Source organism: Phallusia mammillata, chromosome 1 (genome assembly GCF_965637545.1).
Source record: "Phallusia mammillata chromosome 1, kaPhaMamm4.hap1.1, whole genome shotgun sequence".
Lineage (NCBI taxonomy): Eukaryota > Metazoa > Chordata > Ascidiacea > Phlebobranchia > Ascidiidae > Phallusia > Phallusia mammillata.
In genome coordinates, this window is record NC_137252.1 from 16,650,474 (window position 1) to 16,672,733 (window position 22,260).

At 36.5% G+C, this 22,260-nt stretch overlaps 6 protein-coding genes across 8 annotated transcripts in view; 1 reads left to right on the top strand and 5 right to left on the bottom strand.

The window, feature by feature from the left end:
* LOC145234657 (nesprin-1-like) overlaps positions 1-22,260 on the top strand; it is a 226,022-nt gene that overhangs the window by 72,126 nt on the left and 131,636 nt on the right. The gene's annotated exons all lie outside the window — the stretch shown is intronic.
* Positions 5,430-7,002, bottom strand: LOC145236655 (uncharacterized). Its single transcript, XM_080099672.1, has 6 exons — positions 6,942-7,002; positions 6,212-6,421; positions 5,976-6,146; positions 5,803-5,892; positions 5,529-5,664; positions 5,430-5,436 (listed from the first exon to the last, which is right to left on the bottom strand). Exons 1-6 carry the CDS (start codon positions 7,000-7,002, stop codon positions 5,430-5,432), a joined length of 675 nt encoding a protein of 224 aa, XP_079955798.1.
* LOC145233704 (uncharacterized) lies at positions 7,064-8,876 on the bottom strand. The gene is made up of 3 exons (XM_080098480.1): positions 8,692-8,876; positions 8,332-8,521; positions 7,064-8,191 (listed from the first exon to the last, which is right to left on the bottom strand). The coding sequence occupies exons 1-3, from the start codon at positions 8,732-8,734 to the stop codon at positions 7,801-7,803; spliced, it is 624 nt and encodes a 207-aa protein (XP_079954606.1). The 5' UTR covers positions 8,735-8,876; the 3' UTR covers positions 7,064-7,800.
* On the bottom strand, positions 9,087-10,519 carry LOC145207025 (uncharacterized). Its single transcript, XM_080078562.1, has 5 exons — positions 10,289-10,519; positions 10,015-10,104; positions 9,845-9,944; positions 9,687-9,736; positions 9,087-9,423 (listed from the first exon to the last, which is right to left on the bottom strand). Exons 2-5 carry the CDS (start codon positions 10,055-10,057, stop codon positions 9,233-9,235), a joined length of 384 nt encoding a protein of 127 aa, XP_079934688.1. The 5' UTR covers positions 10,058-10,104; positions 10,289-10,519; the 3' UTR covers positions 9,087-9,232.
* Positions 11,305-14,079, bottom strand: LOC145236611 (uncharacterized). The gene is made up of 6 exons (XM_080099670.1): positions 13,996-14,079; positions 13,330-13,605; positions 12,980-13,210; positions 12,683-12,907; positions 12,441-12,528; positions 11,305-12,044 (listed from the first exon to the last, which is right to left on the bottom strand). The coding sequence occupies exons 1-6, from the start codon at positions 14,048-14,050 to the stop codon at positions 11,642-11,644; spliced, it is 1,278 nt and encodes a 425-aa protein (XP_079955796.1). The 5' UTR covers positions 14,051-14,079; the 3' UTR covers positions 11,305-11,641.
* Positions 14,601-17,848, bottom strand: LOC145209416 (uncharacterized). 3 transcript variants are annotated; one of them, XM_080079696.1, is made up of 7 exons: positions 17,496-17,845; positions 17,192-17,270; positions 16,933-17,124; positions 16,477-16,674; positions 16,107-16,221; positions 15,937-15,972; positions 14,601-15,706 (listed from the first exon to the last, which is right to left on the bottom strand). In XM_080079696.1, the coding sequence occupies exons 2-7, from the start codon at positions 17,241-17,243 to the stop codon at positions 15,460-15,462; spliced, it is 840 nt and encodes a 279-aa protein (XP_079935822.1). In that variant the 5' UTR covers positions 17,244-17,270; positions 17,496-17,845; the 3' UTR covers positions 14,601-15,459. The 3 variants fall into 3 exon arrangements, with proteins under 3 accessions (XP_079935822.1, XP_079935821.1, XP_079935823.1); XM_080079695.1 differs by having other exon boundaries at positions 17,192-17,845; XM_080079697.1 differs by having other exon boundaries at positions 15,647-15,710; positions 17,192-17,848.

Here is a 22,260-nt window from a genome sequence, read left to right on the forward strand (position 1 = left end):
CTGAAGCCGTTCTGGGCGTTTGTTGCGGTTCTTTACTTTTGCCTTCTGGCAATGTTCCTACAGTCTTCGTTTTTCTTGCATGCTTTCTTCTGCAAAATGTTAAAGCACAGTGACACGTGTTTTTTAGGCAACTTGAATGTAAAGTAACAAACGCACCTGAGAATACATATTACAAACACGATAACAGCTATTCCCACAGCGCCTCCAGCCGATGCAATGGCAATTATTGTGAGTTGATTGCTGGATGTTTTCTGTGGAATTGACGTTGTAGATTCCGTTAAAGTCAGTTTTTGATCTTCTGATTCTGTGTATAGTTACGTATAAGTTTGTTACTTGCACTGTGCGGCTTTAACAATACAAGTTTTGTTTGTTTTTACTTCGTATGTAAAACAAGAACACATATAATACTTGGTACTAACCCTCTGAAGTCGACCGTGAAGTTGTAGCGGCAGGTCCATGCGACGTTGGACGGATATCCGGCTTTAAATCTTATTAGTCGAAACATAATTATTGAGATAGAAACCTTTTTAAAAATAAGAGAGACAACCTAATGTTTTGTAGAGACACTTACCAGATATGTTAACTCTTTGATAATCCAAACGAAACCCGTCCCCATGAGGTTTTGCGGAGCTGGAGTAAAACCAAATTGCGTATTGTGTTTTGTTTGTGGTCAACAAAATTGGGAAATCGCAAAATTGTTGTTTTCCCAAATCGATTACAGGAGATTCTGATTCGATTTTTGGTTTCAACACAAGGCACATTTTGCTCGTCATTTCTCCACACAGGTAAAATTTATTTACCTTGTCATCTTGCGTACCAAAAAATGAATTTCAGCATATGCATATAAGTTTATTTTATAGCGATCACTTTCAACCTACCGCTAAGTATGGTGAGATGATCATTGCATTGGCAAGTTGCCAACGTTCCATTACAAAAACTTGATCCGTTACTTTTGGCTAGTTTTATATAATTGACCGTAATAAACAGAACTTCATGGTAGATAACTGGAAGCTGCCATTGACACGATTGTGCCTGGGATATATTTGAGGGTGAAGAGATCGTTCCTGACATGTTAGAAATCAAACCTGAACTCACATCACAAGGTAGAGTTGAACCTAAAATATAAAATGGACAATGAGTGCTTATGTATTCTGGGAGCTTCTAAATATTCAAAATGGCATAAACATCAGCAAAATGTTTACTGCTTCTACATAAAGTAATGTTATGACTAACCTTGACTGAGTCCAATGCAACCAGCACAGCATAATACGAGAACTATATAAACCAATGTCCTCTGTTGAGATTCTTTTGAAGTATATCGACACATTCCGTCAGAGACTTTAAACAAACCCAAGAGAAATTCAAAATTGTTCTACAGACTTCTAAATCCCAGTCAGTCAGTTGACACGATTGATCTTCAGTAAGTGCTGTATTTGTAAACCTTATTTCTGCAACATCCTGGAAACAAACAAAAATAATGTTGCCAGCAACATAGTTCAACTGTTTAAACTCCATATGCCCCTGACTGACACAAAAAGTGACAAAAATACTCTGGTAAAAAACGTTTCTTGGAACTGACGTCCAGGAAGCCTTGTGCCATGACCGGCCTTGTACATTAGGTTTAAATAAACTTACACACATATGAACGTCAGTAAAGTTAAACACAACTAACTCAAGGGTTACGAAACTTATTATTGCACTATATGTTCCATGTCATCGTTTTGAAACATAGATTTACATGCAACACGATACGAAAAACGTAGCAGAACGTCACTCATCTCACGCGTGCAGAGGATCAGATCCGCATGTGTGAGTGACGCCAGCGTCAATGGATATTCATCACGGCACTTCGAAGTTCCTTTACTATTTGTTTACCTTCTATGGCTTTGGTGGGTTGGCCACTTTACCATTTTCGTTTAAGGTTTGGTGAAAACAAAGTATAGCTCTTTCCATGAGTTTAAACCATGGCGATTACTTTGTTTTGTATTTGTACTTACCCTAGCTTTTTACAATGTTTGTTTTTAACATCTTGAATATTTTTTTGTATTTCAAAGTTGTATCCATCTCCAGAATACAGGGTAAGGTTGATGCTGTGTAGTTGGTTCTACACATATTCTGAAAATATGCTACTTTCGAAGCGCCACACGGAAACTCTGATGCGGTCTAGTCAAATAAAGCATTCTATCATTATAGCTGTTGCGTAGTCTTTCTTGATGTTTCTTCCGTAAATACCTTAAAAGTCAAACACTGTATCAAGCTTCTGGGTCGTTTAAATCAGCTTTTGTTTCGCAACGTTTTTTTGATAATCGTCTAAAACTCAACTAATTGTGACAACCTTGGTATGTATTGGGTAAGCGGGAAAAAACCGCACAACAAAAATGATATTTTTTTATATTTTAATACTTTTATGTACCTTTGCCAAATAATAAATGTTTGTGGTTGAGGCGAAATACGCAAGTTTATGACTTAAAACAATGTTTATGAGATGAAGAATTTAAAGATGTTACAGGGACAAGCCATGTCAAAACACGCTTCATGTGTTTCTTTACTCCCTTTCGATGTATAAAATGTTGTCAACTTGTATTCTTTCGCTTGCAGATTGGGGCAAATTTACTTCATTTGTACCGATTTCGGAATACACAAGTGTTTCAATAGTTTTATCTCTTTTCGGTTTATGTACTTCAGCGTATTCCGAGCTGTCGCCTTGCTCAGTATCAGTTGATACAGTGACAGGTCTTGAAAATGTTGAGGTTTCTTGTTGTGTTTCTACTTTCTTGTTGGTTGAAATTTGTCCTGTTTGTCTCTTTTTTCTTGTAAGCTTACATCTGCGCAAAATCACAAACGTGTAACATACAGCGTGTATACGACATAGTGGTAAAAACAACAAATGATTAAAGTACCTTAATAATATGACAATTATCACGGCTAGTGCAGTTATTCCTACTGCACCTGCTGTGGCTGCAGCTATGATGATTACTGTGATTTTTCTGGCATGTTTGCTTGAAGTTGCGGATATAGGTGTCGTTTCAGTCTGGCTGTCACTTTTGGTCGAATTATAGGTGTTCTTTGATTCTGTATTAGCGAAAGGATGTGTTACTGGTCGTATCATCTTAGTCCAGTATTTACGGCAACAAATAGGCTTGCGCTATAAATTAAACCGACGCCAAAACGGTTGTTTCTGCCATCGTTGTCAGGTTGTAAACTTGTAATGAATTTTTGATCTTTAAATTTAAACAAAAATCTTGTGGGGTAACCTGAGTGTGGTTTAAAAAAAATAGGCATGCAAAATGTATTTCACAGACCCTTCTGACAAGATGACCATGCAGGAGTGATGGACCGACTGTAAACTTGCTGCAAACTTTTGACAATTAACTTTTAAACATTAATGTACTATTGAGACTGGGATGGAAAGGCAATTGCCAAAAGATTGGGGTAAATCTTTACAACTGTTTTCCTAAATAATAAATATACCGATTATGAAGTTTGTGCCAGTATTTGATTGCTTCAATAGGCTTTGCTACATAAACAACGCTAGATTAAAAGATAAAAAGCATATGAGAGCACTGCAGAGTGCTTACCTGACTTTGATTTAACAAAATTCAGTCGAAACCCGGCCTGGTTGTTTGTAGCACTCGAAGAAAACTTGATGTCGTATGTAGATAAATTAGTTTTTAACAGCGATACCGTACTGCACTTAAAATAATTTTTTCGTCTGGTTTGATTCTGTGAGGTGTTTGGTGATCCCAATACAAAGCATGTTGTCTGTTTTGTTTTTCCACACATGTACATTCGGTTTTCTTGGTCGTCTAAAAACACGTCACAAAAAGGTGTACAAACATTTTTTTAATAAACTTGGAAACTTACCGCCTAGTATAGTTAGATAATCCTCGCATTCACAATGTTCCGAACTTCCATTGCAAAACTGATTTTTCTCATCTTTTACAACTTCGAAATGGGTTATTACAATCATCCTTACCAGGGTTCATCGGAAATTTCCATGTACACGATTGATTGGAGGGGTATGTTTTGTTATTTAGTAAGTTAAAACCAGGCGAAGTAATTTCTCCATATGTGTCGTTTCTTACCTTCACACTCATATTGCAATTCTTGGCTGTTACACCTGAACAAACAAAACAAATTTGCGTGAAAACATCCCGATTTTCAGTCATAGAAATGCTTACTTGTAAGAACTACCGTAATCACTAATACTTTCAGGTGAGCTTCGGTTTCTAGAACGAAATATTTCCACGTTTTGTCAACAACCGTCATTGCTTTAGTGGTTTTTGCTTTTATACTTTCACCTTGTTGGTCACTGCTGAAACGCCACTAAAAACTTAAGTATTTGACAATTATAAAGTTAAGGAAGATAGGTTTTGTTATTTTATCACATTGTCAAAATTATTTCCGATTAAAAATGCTTCTACAAACGATTCATATTTGATCTGTTTAACCTCACCATATTTTTCGTTACAACTGCTATTTAACCTACTGATAGCTGACTGCTGGAACATTTATGCGGAAATAACGTGTAACTGCAGACAGTTCTGTGTAGGGGTCAACTTCCGAACAATTCACAGAAACTTTGGGCATACGTGTGCCAAACCGCTTCATAGAAAGGGGTTGGTAAACATGTTTATTCTTCTAATGTCGTAGAAACATAGCTCTGTTTTACAGAAACAAATTTGTTTTGTTGCAAACATCGTAGATTCCACTGCTAAAAATGGTGTCAAGTCAGCACGGATTGTTGTAAATAACATGAATGTTTTGTATGTCAAGTAGGACAACCTTTTTTCAAATTTCTTTAGTGTTCTTAATGCAAGAAGCGTCCGAACAAAAGTTAATATCACGCTCACATTCTTCGTGATCTAACTCATTACTGCTGTCTTGTGTCTGCAACACCAAGCACTACTAGCTTTGCATACCTTGCTTAAATGCTTTGTGGTCGTGTTGGGATTTGAAGGTAATGTCCCAGATAAGTTTTGTAAAACGTGTATTAATACATTTTTTTTCACAGCACGAACCAAAAAAATAGATATACCGAAACGCATTTGAATCGGAAAATGCAGTACATGAACAAAAACTACAAGTGGTATGATGTATCTAAAAAACAGCTTCGTAATACTTGATCACTCCAAGTCCATGTATCCATAGTTTTTTAGGGGTATTGGAGTTTCGTAAACGTCGACTTCTGGCTGTGTTTGCTGCGTAACATTGTTGTTTTGTGGGGCAGATTGTTCTGTTCCTGACAATGTAACTACGTTTTTGAACTTGTTATTGTTAGCCACAAAATAATTTACCTGGGTTGGATATTACTTCCCACTCTTTGTCAATATCTTGCAATTCCTTACGGAGTCTTTTTCTGTCAGCAGCTGTTTTTCTAAATTAGCAAAAAAAATTCGGGATATCATTGAAGTAAACAAAACGCAATTTTAATATCTGCAAAGTTTTTTAAACCGCTTTTGCCCAAGGTATTATGTAATCATTCGATGAATAAGATTACTTTTATAAAATGTTATTCTTTAACTTACCTCAGAAACACTAGCGCCACGATAAGACCAATCACCAATAAACCTATCACTGAACCCATCACTATTGGCAACACGATGTTTTCATCATTTGCATCAATTTGCCCTGGTTGTAATGGTGTTGGCGGATTAAGCATACCTGAAGTAAAACAATTTTTTTGCAACTAACAATAATTTACGTTTAATGGTCTTTAACTTTAGCAATATAATTGTACGTCTTAAACACATTACACTAAAAAATTATGTTGCAAGTTTCAGTATTTTTTACTAAGAGGACCTTTTGCTTGCTTGTTCATATTTGGCTTTGACGTGTACGTTCCATATGCATCGGTTGCGGCTTTTTGTGATGGTGAAGTTGCGTTTATGACTGAAAACGAATAAACGCTCAAAACATCAAAAAATATGGTAAAGGGTAAAGAGATTATCGAAGTCACTTAAAAGTTAACCTACATTGTGTACACATGTTGTAATGGAAATGAACGCGGTTTTTGATTTGGCTGGAGGATGGAGTCACAACTATGTTCGACCAGTTTGGAATTTGTAACAGCTCGCAGTTTTGGTCGCACGACGATTGAGATGGGGAAAAAGTTTGACCATCTTTCGTCAGTAGAACACAGGTTCCTACACCACAAAAAAACAAAGTCTTGTATGCATCTAAAAAGGAATAAAGGTATTTGGATACTAACCAGAAGTATATGAATTTCTAAAATAAGACGGCACGGTAGCTGGTCTGACCGTTCCAGCTAAAACATGGATTTGTACCGCGCTGTTCTGTGTATTAGCTTGTAACTTAATGTCGCATGTGAAGTAATTAGATGATGACAAGTTAATTGTTGATGACGTGGATGAGACTTCCAAAGGTTTTGTGGGACAAATATCAAATTGTCCGAATGTTCCTGCAAACAATAACAACTTAAATACCATTAATATTGTAATGTTGTATCAATCTGTGTAAATTTAAACTGCTATTTGATAAGAATACCTGTCCAAAATCCATAAGGGTATGTGAATGGTTGCCACGCAGTAGTCGCCGCTGTCGTGGTAAGTCCTGTTTGAAAAACCAAAACACACACCTTTTTTAGTAAAGAAACTTTTGAAACCTAACAATTTTTAGTCGCATTGAAAAAAACTGTCTTTGAACAAAAAACTAAAAATGTCAAAAAGCACAAGAACACTGCAAAAACTGGAAAACTGTACATTGTCATTGACCACGTTTGAAGACCTTTAAAAGATCGTGGGCGATAACACTGTTTTGAAGTACTTACCTAAACCAACTATATTGAAAGTGTTTGTGCTGAAAATGCATCACTAATATTTGTACAACAAAGAGACTTTTTCAAAACAATGATTCAATTTTTGTTTTAAAATTTACTAACCGCTTTTAATTTGAAGCCTAATTTAGCACCTTGTCCTTACCTTTTATTGTATTTGATGATACTAATAATAAGCTTATCATGTAAACACTTTTTACGTTCATGGTTGAAAAGCAGCTAGCGCACATCGTCTTAAAATCAAGCTAATAACAACAATGACAACACTGAACCCGAATTCTTTATTCAGCATGTTAAATAACGTCTACAAGACTTGAGTTACATAACGGGGTGTGCTAAGTTGGGCGATTGCCTTTATTGTCAGGGAATGGGATTTGTGTGAAGTATTTTGGTCGCACTCCGTTGTTTTGTGTTCCGTTTTTGTCGTGATGTAATTAATGCACCAACTCTACGTGGCAGAGAACTTCAATGCCCCGAACCTGTCTTCCGCAACACGTTACATGAATAAGCGAATTAGATTAGTCATGCTCTACTTTCCAAATTGTATTTTCGGGCACGTTGACAACCAACAGTTGAATGAAACATATTTCCTCAGACTAAACCATATGTAGCCTTTTAACATGGATTGAGTCAAAACTACATGCCAGCCAATTGATTAAGGTTAGCAAAACCGCCTTTGTCATGTCCCGAGTCCTTGTGACCATATTTGGAAGTGAAGCAAATAAGGCTAACCAATCACTTAGCTAAAACCAGATTTTTGAGCTATTTGTAATCGACTTTAGACCCAGCAGACCACAATTACACCGCCAGCGTGCGTTGATTAGTTGCTAGGCACGATTTGCTTTCCTGTCACAGCATCGGACTGTGAATCATCGATCGTTGTGCCGTTTGGTAGTCGACAGCGAAACATTGTTTATACTGCTAGTTGTTAAGCAGCCTTATTTAAACGTAATACATGTTACAAGATTAGATTAATAATATGACAAACACAAGTTTGGTTTGCGCTACTCCCGAAAAGTCGTGGTTGAGTGTATGCTTGCAGTTTCGGGGTCAACTTGTGACGAAAGATACATGACATTGTCCAAAATGACGCGTTGCGATTTAGAGTCTTCGTCTTCGCTTTCCTCTTGAATTTCCTGCATTCCAGAGTCCTGGATCAATCTAGATCTACCGCGTCGGGCACGCCTCCCGGGTTCCTTAATTTGATTGGTGAATGCCATGTTGGCTGACCCAATCAGTGGGCTTCTTGCAGGCGAAGGTGCCAGGCTCCATGAGGAGCTTGCTGCTGACGATGGCATACTGTCCAATCCTTTGTCTATGCTCCCATACGTAAACTCCACAGGTGTGTAGGTATTGGGTTGCGGCTTTTCAGTGCGGTGAGTTTTTTTCTTGAACCTGAAAAAGTAAAAAAGCACTTTGAATCATTTTTCGGGGAAACTGTGGGAATATTTTGGGGAAAGTGTGCACAATAACTGTTGTTATTTGCCCCAGCACACTACTATACATGGTTACTGTACAGTACAGATTACACTCACCTAGTCCTGACAAAACATGAAATTGCCACTATTGCACCAGCTATCACAATTGCAGAACCCACAGCAATGCCAATGATTAGGTAAAGATTCTCGGAGTCGGTATCGTTAGAATCTGGTTTAGTGAAAACTTTTGCTACATCGTCAGGCGGTGGCGTTTTAGTTGTATTTTGACTCCGCACACAGACAAAAACTGAAACGTGATACATTGGATTTAACATTTTAATTTATTTCAACAATTCTCTACCACTTTGATGGCACAATTAAGTTGTTTGGAAGGTTATTTTACCTTATTTTAATAATAGCAGTTTTAATTAAACCGATTTGATCTTAACCGGCTTACACACCAAAATATCATCTCACCTGCACATATTCCTAACAACTTCCTACTAAATGATCTAACCATAATTATCTTGAATAAATGACATTTCAAACACTAAACTTAAACAACGTGCATATTGTTTTAACAGCTGGTCCAGTAGTCAGTCATATACTGCCTGCTGTATTACTGAATCTCGAAACATCGTTATGACGACTAAATCGTATAAGCCTATTTGTCATCACGGAGCTAATTCGTCCTGCGGTTAGATCAGTCCATTGTTATCGATTTGTGTGCACAGAAACGTCTGGTAGATATAGCTTTGGAAAATAATATTTGACAAAAGTATTGCTTTGCCCTAGAAAAAGACTTTCTTTTTTTTGAATGTTTATTAGCCTTGCACAAAAATCAATGGCATTATAATTTAAAAATACGAATACAAATGCTTGTGTTTTTCATCACGCAAATAAATAATAGTGTTGCAATTTCGTTAAAACAGTTTCATGATACGACCACTTTTTCTCAGAGCACGTGCACGACAACAAATATTAGAAGTCAGTATCCAGTACCAGGGGTTGTTGCTTGTTATTGATTTGGTCGCACATTCACATAAAAACTGGTCTGATTGTGGCGAGGGCTCATAACCTCGTATTCGCTTCCGGTGCTGGTGACTGATGGTCTCATTGTAGCGTATTTTGATTGCGCTTTAATTTCTTCGTACGGGCATTCCACTACTGTTGCTGATACTTCAGAGTAATGGTTAGCAGCAACAGGATCTGTTTTTAAATTAAAACATCACGAGAATTATTTTTTGTAGCCTAATTGTTTCTGTAAAGCCCTGTTACTAACTACTGTTTAGCGAGGTCGCCGATCTGTTTATGGTTTTTAATAGTGACAACCAAGGGCATTAAAAGGGCAATTCAACATGGTGGACACACTTTATAGCCGAGATAGTTGTAATATTTGTCCATTTTTTCATTTTAGTTTTATGTGGGTTAAAATCTGAGTAAACACATACAAATTCTTTAGAAAAAATTACCTGTTTGCGTGTCAAGGTTGCCAATATATTCAAGGGTTTTCTTCTTTTTCCTGTTAAAAAATCAAAGCTTCAATTGCAAACGGTTTACCTTAAAAATCTTGTTAAACAATTTTTACATTCGATGCCTTTTTATATTCGATGCGAGTGTTTTTTCTCACCTTAATTTCACAGCAAGGCAGATAATCATGAATATAGCCAACGGTCCCAAAACACCGACAATAGCAACGACCTTTAAATTAAATCCACCAGGGTTCTTATCTAGAAAAAAATACGAGCCAGTAGATAGATTCATAATAGTCAAAACATCCTGTGCAAAATAGAAACTCACAGATTTTTGCGTCGATTTTGAATAAAGTTGTGGTTGGTTCCATTGACGATTGGTTAAAAATAAACGGCGTTGGTCGTTCGACATGTGGTACTGCAATTTAAACATAGTACATAATTTTAAAAAATAAATAAATAAAGAATAAATACTAATATGGCTTTAAGATTTTAAAATTTTATTTTTGAATCATGTTTTTTGCGGTTAAATTGTATGTTTCGTGGCAAGAGAAATATTGCACAAAAATGCCAACTACACTGTTTACATTTTCCGTAAATACCTCCACAGTCAATCACGTGATACGATAAGTTGAAGCCACGACCCTCATATTTTTCATCCGAGCGAAATGAAATTTGATATCCAGCATCGTTTATTCTTACTGCTCGAATGAACTTTGAATTACAAACTTTTTGGCGTCTTGCTTCTCTTGCGCAATTCCATGCTGATAAGTGGTTGCTCACCAGAGCGTAACAAACCGGAAATGTCGTAGCACTTCCACAGCGAAAATATGGTACCGCTTAATTAACAAAAAGAAACGATTTTTAGTTACACAGTTGTGCATCATCACACATTTTGTAATTTAAATTTTACACAATATATTATTTTCGATTTTGGTTTTAGGAATTTTTATTCAAAATTATACTTTTTTAAAAATTTATGCGTTATATTTGCCTTTTACAATAAAATATAGAAAATATCATAAGTGTTCCCTGAACAAAACATATTTGGTTATACCTATCATAACTATATTTATCTACTTGCCTTGTCGTAGTAACACTTGATCAGCACATAGCACATCCATATAATTGAAATCAATCACCACTGCCTGATGCTTGACAACCGCATTTATTTTCCATTTGCACTTTTGGTTCTTTGGGTAAGTTCCATGATTGTCAAAGTTGGGCGAGGTCACGAAACCCGACCGATTATGAAGAAATCTTTGTGATTGTGGCACATCACAACTTGATCGAGCATAGTTTACGAAGCCTAACAAAGCGTTTTAAACGTTAGGACCCGATTGTGTTGTTGCCTTAAACAACAAACTTACCCAAAAACGTCAGAAAATACAATATTGAATTTATTTCCATTTTGAAAAATCAATTAGTAATATCTGGTATGAACTTCAAGATATTGCTTCTTTCCTCTTACACCAATCCTCTACGTCTTCTTTTTTAACGATTGCAGATTTTTCTATACCTTACACTCAACCCTAAGGGCCGAATTTCTTTTCTCGCTTAGAAAAGCTAACCAGAAGAACAAAGTTGGAATGATGGAAAACAGATGTATTGGGCGATGTACAGTTTGCTTCATGGCATGAATCACAATAGATGTCACGAGTGAAATCTAGGTGCCAACCTAATTTCATTTGTAATATCAGACGTCTACAGCCATTGAAAATTTTTGACAATACAAAAGCCTCAAACTAATATGTCTAGATTTCGGTTGTAGCAAAATGAGGTATTGAAGTCTTTAGCACTTCATAGACATTTCAAATGAAAAAACATTGCTTGAGATTGTTTGCTGCAGTTTGAGGAATAATTTTGAGACGCAAATAGAAACATATAAAACAATGCATGTTCAGTGTCAACATTTACCATCGTCAATGTGTTTTTTGTGTAAGTGACATTAGCAGTCAAACATTAGACGTATTTGATTCTGCTGGAGGAGTTGGTAGGCTTCTTTTTTCCATATTGTTGTTGTAACTTCCAGTCCTGCGAGCAGAAATCTCGGCGCTTTCATACAAAATATTGTTTACGATTTGTTTCTCGCTTTCCGGTTTGTCCGTCACTGACACGCAACAGTATACGTCACGATCAGTGATCACCCTTCCCCTTTCAAAAACCGTTACGTCATTCGCTGCGACATAACTCCTTGAGTGACTGTTGAAACTTTCCTCGCTTTTAATTTGTCTAAATGTTGTCGTTGTTGTTTGACTGTTAGCCATGAGCGGAACAGGATCAGACATAGTATAGGGGTTAAGGTTTTCACTTTCTTCGTTATTATTTTGGGGTTGAGCTGAACTCTTGTTGGAATTTCTGTAAAGTAACTTTATTGAAATGCTGCAATAAATCGAAACGAGGTAAGAGTGTATCGCTTTGCAAGTTGGTATGTTTGATCATGGATCTTAGTTTCTAATCACAAGCCTTGTTATTACTTTTCCAAGAACAACTTCGACACTGTCTGTGCTAAAGTTAATTAAAGACCGCTCGCAAGTTTTTCTAGGAAAGTTGACATCGTCATTATACTGCTAGCGATGACGTGTTACATGGTTTTACTGTCTGGCATATGTTTATTTTTTTGCCTAAATTTAAATATGTTCACAGTAGCCTATTTTTGTTTAGTCGTTTCGTTTGCCTTTTTTCATGATTAGCACTACAATTTTATGTTAGAATATATTAGAAGAAAAAGGGGTATGTTTGATTAATCCTTACCTGCGTACACACAGTATAACCACAGCTAGTGTAGTGCCCACCATTAGAAATGCTACCACTCCTGCCATAACATATAATATCTCCCTTCCTGAAAACACAAGTTTTTATAAATATAGATATGATCTAAAAATAGTATGATGAAAATGTTTTTCACTACAATACCAAACCGTTTAGTTCAGATTAAACGTAGTGGAAAAAGCGTATTTTGTTTCGTTTGGTAAAACTGTTCAAATTACACCAACCTACGGAGGCTTGAACCTCCATTGCTGTTGTTGAGAATGTTGTTGTTGTTGTTTTGATTGTGGTTGTTTTTGTTGGCTCGTGCGAAAAAGTCGTTGATGTTGACAAGGTGTTGATCTGTGTTAACGTTTTCAAGGTCGATGAAATTGTGGATTGCGTTGTTGGCAAGGGAATCGGTGGAGCTTGGGTTGGATCAAACATTGGTTCCGTTGGTTCCATTTGTATTCCTAAAGTAGACAACACTTAAATCTTCTGTAAACCCGACTTCGGTCGCGGCCATAAGTCCTATAGATTTTCACCTTTCGTGATGTTTTCAATGTTGAATGCCAAAGCAAAGCCCTCTCTTTGGTTTATGCTGTCGGTGTAGAATCTAATCCTAAATTCATTGTTGCTGCTGATCAGATTTCCATTAACTGAACTGCAGATACGTCGGGCAGCGGATCCACTAAAGGCAGATGTCGCGGATGTTCCTATTACGTAACAGAGCTGCGTGTTTGTGGTTCCACAAAGAATTTTTGCATCTTTTTCTCCTGAACGACACGTAATTTTTTAGAAGGCTGCTACATGTTATGAAAAAAATATATTGTCTGACTTCCGCAGTAAAATAGTCATATAGTTAAACAGTACTTTAAAATACTAAAGCACTCACCAGGTAGGAGCTCAAGCTGATCAACACAATTTCTTTGGTCACAAAATCCGTTTTGCTTGCAGAGATTAGAGTCGCTCTCTAAATCCAACTTCAAAATCCTAACTACAAGGATTTCTTGTTCCGGATTTACTTGGAAGATCCAGTCGCATCTTTGGTTAGCTGAATACCGGCCGTCGATAACTGGAGCAACTAACACTCCTGTTTTCTGAGTGATAGCGCGGTTGGCGTCTGGCACATTACAAGACAGTGTTGCAGTTTGCGACGCTGCCGTGTGTACTGCAAGGTAGAAACGTATTCTGATTAGAAGTACTGCCACGATTCAATATACAAGTTTGCTATTAAAAATCGCACAGAATGTCTGCAAAAGTGTACATTACTCATTGTATAGATCCAAACAGCAACATACAAATTAAAAAAAACACAACTTTCAAGTAAGTTATATATTTGCACATTTGGAAAATTGTACAGTGCTTGGCCGCATTAATCAACCAAATCAGGATGTTAAAACTGTTTCAACCTTACAAAAAGTAGAGGTATAAAATCCAACTCTCACAACTCTTCCAAGTTCGACTTATGCCATGACACAACATAGGTTTGTAATTTAGTAAAATAATAACTATTTGGACTCAAATTTACGCATACTGTAAGTTTTAATGTATAAATTACCTGCTAAAAAAAGCCACAACAATTTATTTCGAAAATCAGGAGACTTCGCAAACATTTTTCCCTGTTATTAGTGAAAACAAATTTATTTAATTTACAGTTCTGCAAAAAAATAATAACTGACATACTGACAGTCAATGTACTCAATCAAAGTTTCTGATGCCTCTGAGCTATTTTTTGTTGAAACCAACACCGTTTCCCGATAACATAAAAGCGACTAAATTCAAATTTTAGCAAAGAGGATTATTGGTCACTTGTTTTCACTGGTAAAGTAGCGTCATCCCATGAGCGCACCGAAATTTACCCGAGCTACATAAAATAAGCTTTCAAAGCAACGTGAGGTGATTCCAATCACGTTGTACTGTTAATCGTTTCTGCTTTATATATCCCGGGTACATTTTATTGTTTCAAAGATAATTGCTTTACTGCCTTTAACCCGAGTTTAGATAATAACAACGCTAGTTTAGTATACAAACAATGTTCGTTTAAAATATGAGTAATAAAATTTTACTCTGAATCACATATATTACACCCGATAACACAACAACACACAGTTTAGCGCAGTTCTAACTAAAAACGCAATTAGGTTTTGAATTAAAGAAATACTTTTTTGGAACTATTGGTCCAAGTCACAACATATTTCATGTTTTGGCACTTGAAATTTAGCAACAAATTAAAATCCCTTGTCATTTTGGCAAGAAGTTGGCAGTCAACGCACTCATTTAGGTTTGCTTAATACGGAAATAGTATGAGCAGGACTTTGGTCCCAACGCCATTCATTAATGCAAGGAAGTTGCGTTCTCCGTGTCAAATATAATTTTTAAACAGTTCTCTTTGTCCCTGTGTTTAAATTATATAGCTAAACTGGGCAATTATATAGCTAAACTCGTTTAAAATTGCCACGGGAGTCTTACACATATATTTACAGTTTACATGTTTTAAGGTTTTTTTCTGTAAGTTACATATTTTGGCGTCGTATCTTCAAAAAACTTATGTGGGTTTATTATTGTTTATTTTTTATATTTAGTTTGATTGGCAATGAAACAAGAGTAGAACAAAATTTCACAAAAAAATACGATCAAAAGCAACAAAATCAGTGTTGGCAAACGTTGGTGAATCAGTGGTAACACCATATTTGGCTGCGATGCAGACTGAATATAACTGGCACCCTCTTCTTGCTAACTTGGGTTTCGAATGGCAGAGCGTCGTCGCATGAATTGTACAAAAAAAGTTCAAGCGAATAATCACACGGCACGCCATACTGAACAAATTATTTCAAGCATGCTTTACAATATAAAACATAAAGTTACAGAAACTTATTATTGGCGTGTTTCAGCAATTGATTAGACTTTTAGTCTGGGAACGATGACTGCAGCAAACATGTGATTTTCACGTTTGGTCATTTGAAGGCGCGCTTCTATATATACGGACTAGTACTAGTATGTACTAATCTACTCGGAAAGTTTGTCACATGTTCATGTACGTAGCATCATAGGAAACTCGGCGAGCAGGTATCGGCGCCTCATAGAAGTCCTCGGTGGTTGTTTCGTTCACATATATGCTGTTATGATCGGCCTTTTGCTGCTTAGAACCCTCTCCTTGCGTGCCAACATTGATGTACATTGGTTGCTCACCAGTAGGTTGTGATTTTTCGGTCGCTGTTTCTTGCGTATCAGCTTCAGGTACTTGCTCCTGAACTGAAAGTGGATGTTCGCTACCTATAAAATCATGCAAAAACACAGAAAATTAAGAATAAAAAATGCGTGTTAAACAAGTCATATTGAAGTGAACAAAGTTATATTTAAACTAAAATGGTTTAGTGTTGTTAGTTGCGTTGTCAATTAAAACTTCGTTGTTTTTTAGCCAAACACAGTGATTTTTGGATGCACAATTTATTGCCAACATAGTTTGATCATAGGACGAAATTAATTTGCTTTTTTGTACCTACGTCGTTTTGTTCGTGCTGGCTTGTCGTTGCCCCTAAAACAGAATAACATGAACAAAAGTTGTACTAGATAAAATATTATTAGCTCCGACTTCCAAAAGTATATTTATTACATATTAGCAATCAATGCTGCAGCCTCGAAATTACGTTTTAAAATTAGGTGACTTACCTTATCATGCAACACACTAATATTACGATGGCTGCAATCGCCACTAATCCTCCCGCAACGATTCCAATTATTGCTTCCGTTCGTAATGAAGTTGCTTCTGGATTGGGAGCCAGCACTGAAACACACAAACATCACTTTGTTCTCATGACCGTTGTGTGCGTATTGAGTAATGTGGTTAGTGCAATATGAACTATTTTGTTGAATAAGGAGGAAGTAAAGAAGCGCTTTTTAAGAAGTTGGGGGTTCGATTGCTGTTTGCGAGCAAGTTTTGTCATGATAAACTTTCGACTTAGTGACTATAATATAAATCTGTCACAATGGAAACTCGTGCATTATGTGAAAAAAAAAAAACAAATAAAAAAACGCTTACCAGGACAGTCGGTCAAAGTGTAGTTCATTTTTAACACGACACCAGCCGGAGCGCTGGAGTTAATTGCTAGTGTGAACCAAGGGTAATTTCCACTAAAGTTTTTCACGTTCATCCCCGGCAAGTGGCAAGTACTGTCTGTGGATTGAAGGACAAAGCACTCGGTGTTGTTTATGCTCATAGGCCCCATGTAGGTCATTCCTTCAAACAAATGTATATTCTTTATACTGTAGTTTTTAAATTTAAAATTCAACATTATTATGTTTAACGTAAAAACATTCTTTGTTTATATTGTTACTACGTAACTTCGATTTGAAAATAATAATCCTTAATCAATGACTCAACTACCAGCACCTTTTAAAGTAATATTACAAAAATACAACTGTTACGGATAAGTTGTATACTCAAATATAATAATCAAACTTCAGGAAACTGACAAAATAAAGCCAGAAAACCAACCTGATGGGAACTGAATTTTTGTGTTCTCATTTAGCAGTTCAATTTTGCCGATGAACACTAACTTAACGGACGGAAATGGGATATCTTGTGTTCTAGTTAAGTTATATTGAGCATTGGTGTAGCTATACTCTTGGTCAAGGTTAAAGTCGCCGCATTGAAGTTGGGCTTGAGTTGTTCTTTGAAATAGAACCACTACACATAGAAATAGTTAGTATGTTAATTACACTGCAGAATTTATCTCATTTGTTTGATTACTTACCTTCTACGATAAGAAGATAAAACTTGAATGATTTAATGTAGCAGAAATTCATGATTGTAACAAATGCTGTAGCAAAAACCTGTCAAAAATTTTATGATATTGTATTATGTTCACCTGCACCTTGACACAACATACGTAGTAACACATTATAGTCATATTATATATTTTCAAAACAATTTAGGGTAATACAAGTATAAACTTAAATTGGTGACTAAATTATTAACGTAACTGATAAACTTGAAAAGCAAGGTTCAAGTAAAACAAATATACGTAAAAATTAAACATTCGTAAAAGTGCGAAGTACTTATCCTCCCTTTCCTCCCATGTCTGCTAATATAGATTGGCCACCAGAACGTGACCCTGGGTTCTTAAGTTGTTTCTTTGTGACGTAGGGCATGCGTACGCTATTCTGTTGCGGGTCTCTCAGGAAGTCGGGATATGACATAATGTATTGTAGAATTACCCAAGTCTGGCCCGGTCACCTCAACTATGTCGAATATACTGTAATGCTCTGCAGTCCTCAAAATAATGCTAAAACAATATTTAAGTGGCTGGTTACACATTTTCACAATTCTGTAAAAATGAACCATTATCATTGGTTTTTAATGCATCATAAGCGCTGCTTGTTGACTGCTTAACTCTCTTTGTTTTAAAGTCCTATTCGCTCTGTGATCTGGGTTGTTCATACATTTATATGTAAACAAATTCGCGTTGTGTTTTTTTTATCAACTGCACTTGCTGCTTTTATAAACTTCAAAAGTAATCGACTTTCTAAAGGCGTGCTTATGAGATAAACAAATTTCGTGCAACAACAGCTGAAGACGCAATCCCGGAAAAGCTTCGCAACTTTTTTATTGTTGGTCACAACATGCGTAATGAGGTCACACACGGGGTCAATAGATAATGATACAGTGTGGTTGCCGTAGTTTGATCGCGCCAACAAACATGCAGTCACTGCGGTTTCGGCCTCAATCCGGGTGTTTCTTTTTTGTTTCTTGTTACAGTCAGAGAAACTACTTTGACTTAAATTTATTAAAGCACTGTAACGACGTATTGCTCGGATTTTTCAAACTCATAAGGAATAGGAAGATTTTGTGAAATTGTTTTTGTCGGTTGTAATTGGGCGACTACAATTCATCCTTTAAAAATAATGAACGAGAAAGAAACGTTTGTAATATTACTGTTGATCGCTTTGGTTTTGGATATTTTATGACATGCTTAAAAACTGTACCTTATGTTTGACCATCTATTTGCATTTGCTTTTGGATGTAAAATTAAACTGCACTTTTATGGCGTTTGTAGGGGTAACGAAACTTACGGCACAATTTTTGACCTATTAGGTCTCATGTACTTTAGTATCAGTTGTTAAAAACCCTCAATCGACCGTTGTGCGAAATAAAAAAAAACACTGCAACTTTTGAATCTGAAAACTCTGTTTCAACCTCTATGTTTTTCAGCATGCCTTGATCAGTGAAAGCGAAAACCACTTTGAAGTCGGGCTTCGGTTAGGCATTGTTTGCGCAAAATGACACATACAGTATTATCACTGCAGCTCTACGTACACAGGTTTATGACAAATCGGTTTTTCGTACTGGTTCTTTTCGCTTGACACTGGGTCAATGTAGTCGTAATGAGTAGATCCTGTTTCGGTTGTTGTCGGGGAATTTACGTACGATGTGTTGTTTGTGCCTGAAGTGCCCAATGGCGCTGCTGGCGGATTTTCTTTGGGCGCTTGTCTGACTTTAGGTGTCGCTGATGATTTTGTTGTTGGTAGTCTTTTACGCATTGCACGATTCCGACTGTTAATAAAGTTTTATGCACATTGACATTAGGATTAAGTTGCCACACCAAATGTATGCAGACACACATATGGTATTTAAGTAAAGTGGTTGTTTGGGAAGTGTTAAGGTGCTACAAAACTGGAACTGTTTACAAAACTGTGCAAAAGCCCCTTTAAACCATTTTTTGTTGTGTTGAATGTTGACGTTTGTATTACATGTACCTTATTACGTACCTTTTCAATTGGATAATGATGATGATCAAGATAAATACTAACACCAGGAGAATTCCAGATAATATTGATGTTGCCGTGAATGCAGTCAATTCAACGCGATCTAATCATATAATAACAGTTATTTTTTTTGTGTACCCTGACATATATAGTTAAATTTTACCCAGATATCGAGAAACAAAAATACCTGTTTCTGTGACTTCCTGTTCTATCGTGCTGCTTGGAATCATCTCTGTATCTATGTGTAAAGCAGAAGTATTACTTTACTTTGGGTTAAAATCGTGTGGAAAAAACAAACAAATATTTTTTACTGCTTGTATATTTATTAATCGTGTTATGCGTATCAGTTATATCAGTGGTTCCCAACCTATGGGTCGCGACCCAAAGTTGGGTCGCCTGAAGATTCTGTTTGGTCGCCTGTTTTTGTGACAATAAGAGATTTACTCTTTGACTTCGTTTCGTGGCGTTTTTCCCCAAGGCTTTAAATCAGGATTCTTCAACTGGGGCGAGTTCAACATTACTGATTGTATGAATATGTAAGCTTACAAGAACTGTGAAACTCAGCTAACTTTATCTTACAAGCAGATGAAGTGTTTGAATTTATTGTGTTGACTGGCGATTGTTTGTGCTTTTTGTGATCTCGAGAGCAAGGTTGGGCATCTAATTAGCCACAGGAACTTGTTTCGGTTTCACATTTCCTATACAGGCTTAATAGTGCTTCCCAAACTGCGTATTTGTATCATTCAATTTGGTAAATGTAGTGTAATTTGATGTTGAATGTATGATTCTCCTCTACCGAGTAATGCCCTATTGTTTCAACAAAAAAGGGCATTGTTTGCGCATAATTGTAATATTATTTTTTCTATGATGTAACAAACTGTTTTAAATTGTTGCTCCAAAATAATGTCAAGACAACTTGGCGTAATAATGGTTAATTCTGTTTGTGACGTCATATTGGCTGATGATGCTTTGAGCCGACTCAAAGGTTCGCGCTTAATGGAAATGTTTTGTCGAAAAAACGAATAGTGTTTGTTTGATTTTTAAATTTTCCAAACTGGCGTAATAATTTTCGAAAAGCATACCTGATATATAGGCAAAATTTCAACCGAAATAATAAGAATGCGTATCCATGGGTCGCGAGAATCCACAAAACAAAATTTTGGGAAGGATTTGGGTCGCATCAAAAAAAGGTTGGGAACCACTGAGTTATATAATATGGAACTGTGCCCAATTTTGACAACAAGACTATGACAGACGTCACGAAATTGGCATGATATATGTGTTTTGTACTAAACGCAGGGAACACCATCGCTAAACATGGGCGCAGCCTGTCACACCCACAATAGGCTAATTTTTTTCAAATTTAATCAAGGGTTGGAGTTGGAAACCTAAAACGAGAGACATACTCGATGCAGACAAACCTATTTATATATTACAGTTTAACTTGCATTAAACGCAGATTCATACATGACACTTTTTACTACTTATAAAACAATAATGACGTCATTGTTTTTTGGTTCATTACGTATATGGGTACCAATAAATAGTAAATTCATATTTACCTTTCGGACATTTAATAAAGGTATAATTAATTGCAGCGCCTCTGTAGTTTTGCCTCCTGTCAGACCGGAAAAGCGCAATTCGGCATGCGCTGCGAAACACACCCGCTAAGCATCATGTTTTCCGAGGCAAAGGCGTAGCAGTTTTTTGGTTTGCTGTTTCCACAGATACGCAAACCTGTAAGTAAGTCAGTGTAAACAAAAAATAACAAACGTTTTTCATCATAAAATATGATTTGTTTCTGAATTTATTATTTCTATTATTGTATCAAAATGTTTGACCTTTAAGGTCTCTTTGGTGCAGATAGTTACATTGACCGTTTTGATTAGTGTATATCAGAGTTGTAAACGGGCCGAAAAGTGGAGCCCGAACCCGAAAGTACAAGCCCGAAACCGGCCCTAACCCGAATCGTTTTATAAAGCCTGTTTAAGCCCAAAAGTTTATTTGACAAGCCTATAAATTGAAACCTCAGGAAAGACTAAGACAACAAACACCACAGACATTTGGTCCTGTATGAACAAGGCAGGTTCAGCAACTTGCTACTTAGCTAGATAAATTTATATGAAAAAAAATACTGACACAGAGTGTAAAGTCAGGCCCGCTTTTTTGAAGAAACCTAAGCCCGAACCCGGCCCAAACCCGGCCCGTCATCTTCTTATCAAAAATGATTTTTAGTGTATGTGTATAGGTTTATAGCAATCACTTATTACCTACCGCTAAGTAGGGTGAGATGGTCAACGCATTGGCAAGTTGCCAACGTTCCATTACAAAAACTTGGTCCATTCATTCTGGCTAGTTTTATGCAGTTGACAGTAATAAACAGAACGTCATGGTTGATAACTGGAAACTGCCAGTAACATGATTGTGCCTGGGATATAGTTACGGGTGAAGAGATCTTTCCTGACATGTTAGAAATCAAACCTGAACTCACATCACAAGGTAGAGTTGAACCTAAACCATAAAATTGGACAATGTGTGCCGTCTTAAATATTCTGGGAACTGGTAAATGACAAAGTGTTTACTGCTTCTACATGAAGTAATTTTATGACTTACCTTGACTAAGTCCAATGCAACCAGCACAGCATAATACGAGAACTATATAAACCAGGGATGGGCAAACTTTTCAGTGCAAGGGCCGCATTCAAAAGTTTATAATCTTACCGGGCCGCATAGTATTTCACCGACGACCAATTGCTTGCTTGTTGTTTTGTTTTAAAACAACTGATGCAAAGAATAAGGTTTGTATCATATATATACCATTTAAAGTCGCCTAAAATGCTCTGATTAACAATTTCTGACTAGTGCATAAATTTAGCTCAACGGAGCTAACTGTTTATGACGTCATAAACTGTATTGTGACGATTGCAGTGCCTGTTTTTTCGCATTGTTTGCACGTAATAAGCGGATAAAAAGCCTGGCACATATGGTTACTAGACTGCTAATCTTTTTTTCCAGTCACACGAAATCTGTTTTAGCAGTTTAAAAATCAAAATATTTA

What these genes read in the sequence shown, in the direction of transcription:
- LOC145207025 (XM_080078562.1), bottom strand. Translation starts at nt 10,057, where the DNA reads ATGGAACCAACCACAACTTTATTCAAAATCGACGCAAAAATCT. An exon ending in CAAAATCGACGCAAAAATCT is followed by an intron (nt 9,945 to 10,014) that starts GTGAGTTTCTAT and finishes ATTTTTTTCTAG; the next exon opens with ATAAGAACCCTGGTGGATTT. An exon ending in TGCCTTGCTGTGAAATTAAG is followed by an intron (nt 9,737 to 9,844) that starts GTGAGAAAAAAC and finishes ATTTTTTAACAG; the next exon opens with GAAAAAGAAGAAAACCCTTG.
- LOC145209416 (XM_080079696.1), bottom strand. Translation starts at nt 17,243, where the DNA reads ATGAATTTCTGCTACATTAAATCATTCAAGTTTTATCTTCTTATCGTA. An exon ending in TTATCTTCTTATCGTAGAAG is followed by an intron (nt 17,125 to 17,191) that starts GTAAGTAATCAA and finishes TTCTATGTGTAG; the next exon opens with TGGTTCTATTTCAAAGAACA. An exon ending in GCACGAACAAAACGACGTAG is followed by an intron (nt 15,707 to 15,936) that starts GTACAAAAAAGC and finishes TTTTATAGGTAG; the next exon opens with CGAACATCCACTTTCAGTTC.
- LOC145233704 (XM_080098480.1), bottom strand. Translation starts at nt 8,734, where the DNA reads ATGGTTAGATCATTTAGTAGGAAGTTGTTAGGAATATGTGCAG. An exon ending in GTTGTTAGGAATATGTGCAG is followed by an intron (nt 8,522 to 8,691) that starts GTGAGATGATAT and finishes ATCACGTTTCAG; the next exon opens with TTTTTGTCTGTGTGCGGAGT. An exon ending in TCATGTTTTGTCAGGACTAG is followed by an intron (nt 8,192 to 8,331) that starts GTGAGTGTAATC and finishes TTACTTTTTCAG; the next exon opens with GTTCAAGAAAAAAACTCACC.
- LOC145236611 (XM_080099670.1), bottom strand. Translation starts at nt 14,050, where the DNA reads ATGTTTGCGAAGTCTCCTGATTTTCGAAATAAATTGTTGTGGCTTTTT. An exon ending in GTTGTGGCTTTTTTTAGCAG is followed by an intron (nt 13,606 to 13,995) that starts GTAATTTATACA and finishes TCTACCTTGCAG; the next exon opens with TACACACGGCAGCGTCGCAA. An exon ending in TCAGCTTGAGCTCCTACCTG is followed by an intron (nt 13,211 to 13,329) that starts GTGAGTGCTTTA and finishes CGTGTCGTTCAG; the next exon opens with GAGAAAAAGATGCAAAAATT.
- LOC145236655 (XM_080099672.1), bottom strand. Translation starts at nt 7,002, where the DNA reads ATGAACGTAAAAAGTGTTTACATGATAAGCTTATTATTAGTATCATCA. An exon ending in ATCATCAAATACAATAAAAG is followed by an intron (nt 6,422 to 6,941) that starts GTAAGGACAAGG and finishes TATTGTTTGCAG; the next exon opens with GAACATTCGGACAATTTGAT. An exon ending in TTACAACATGTGTACACAAT is followed by an intron (nt 5,893 to 5,975) that starts GTAGGTTAACTT and finishes ATTCGTTTTCAG; the next exon opens with TCATAAACGCAACTTCACCA.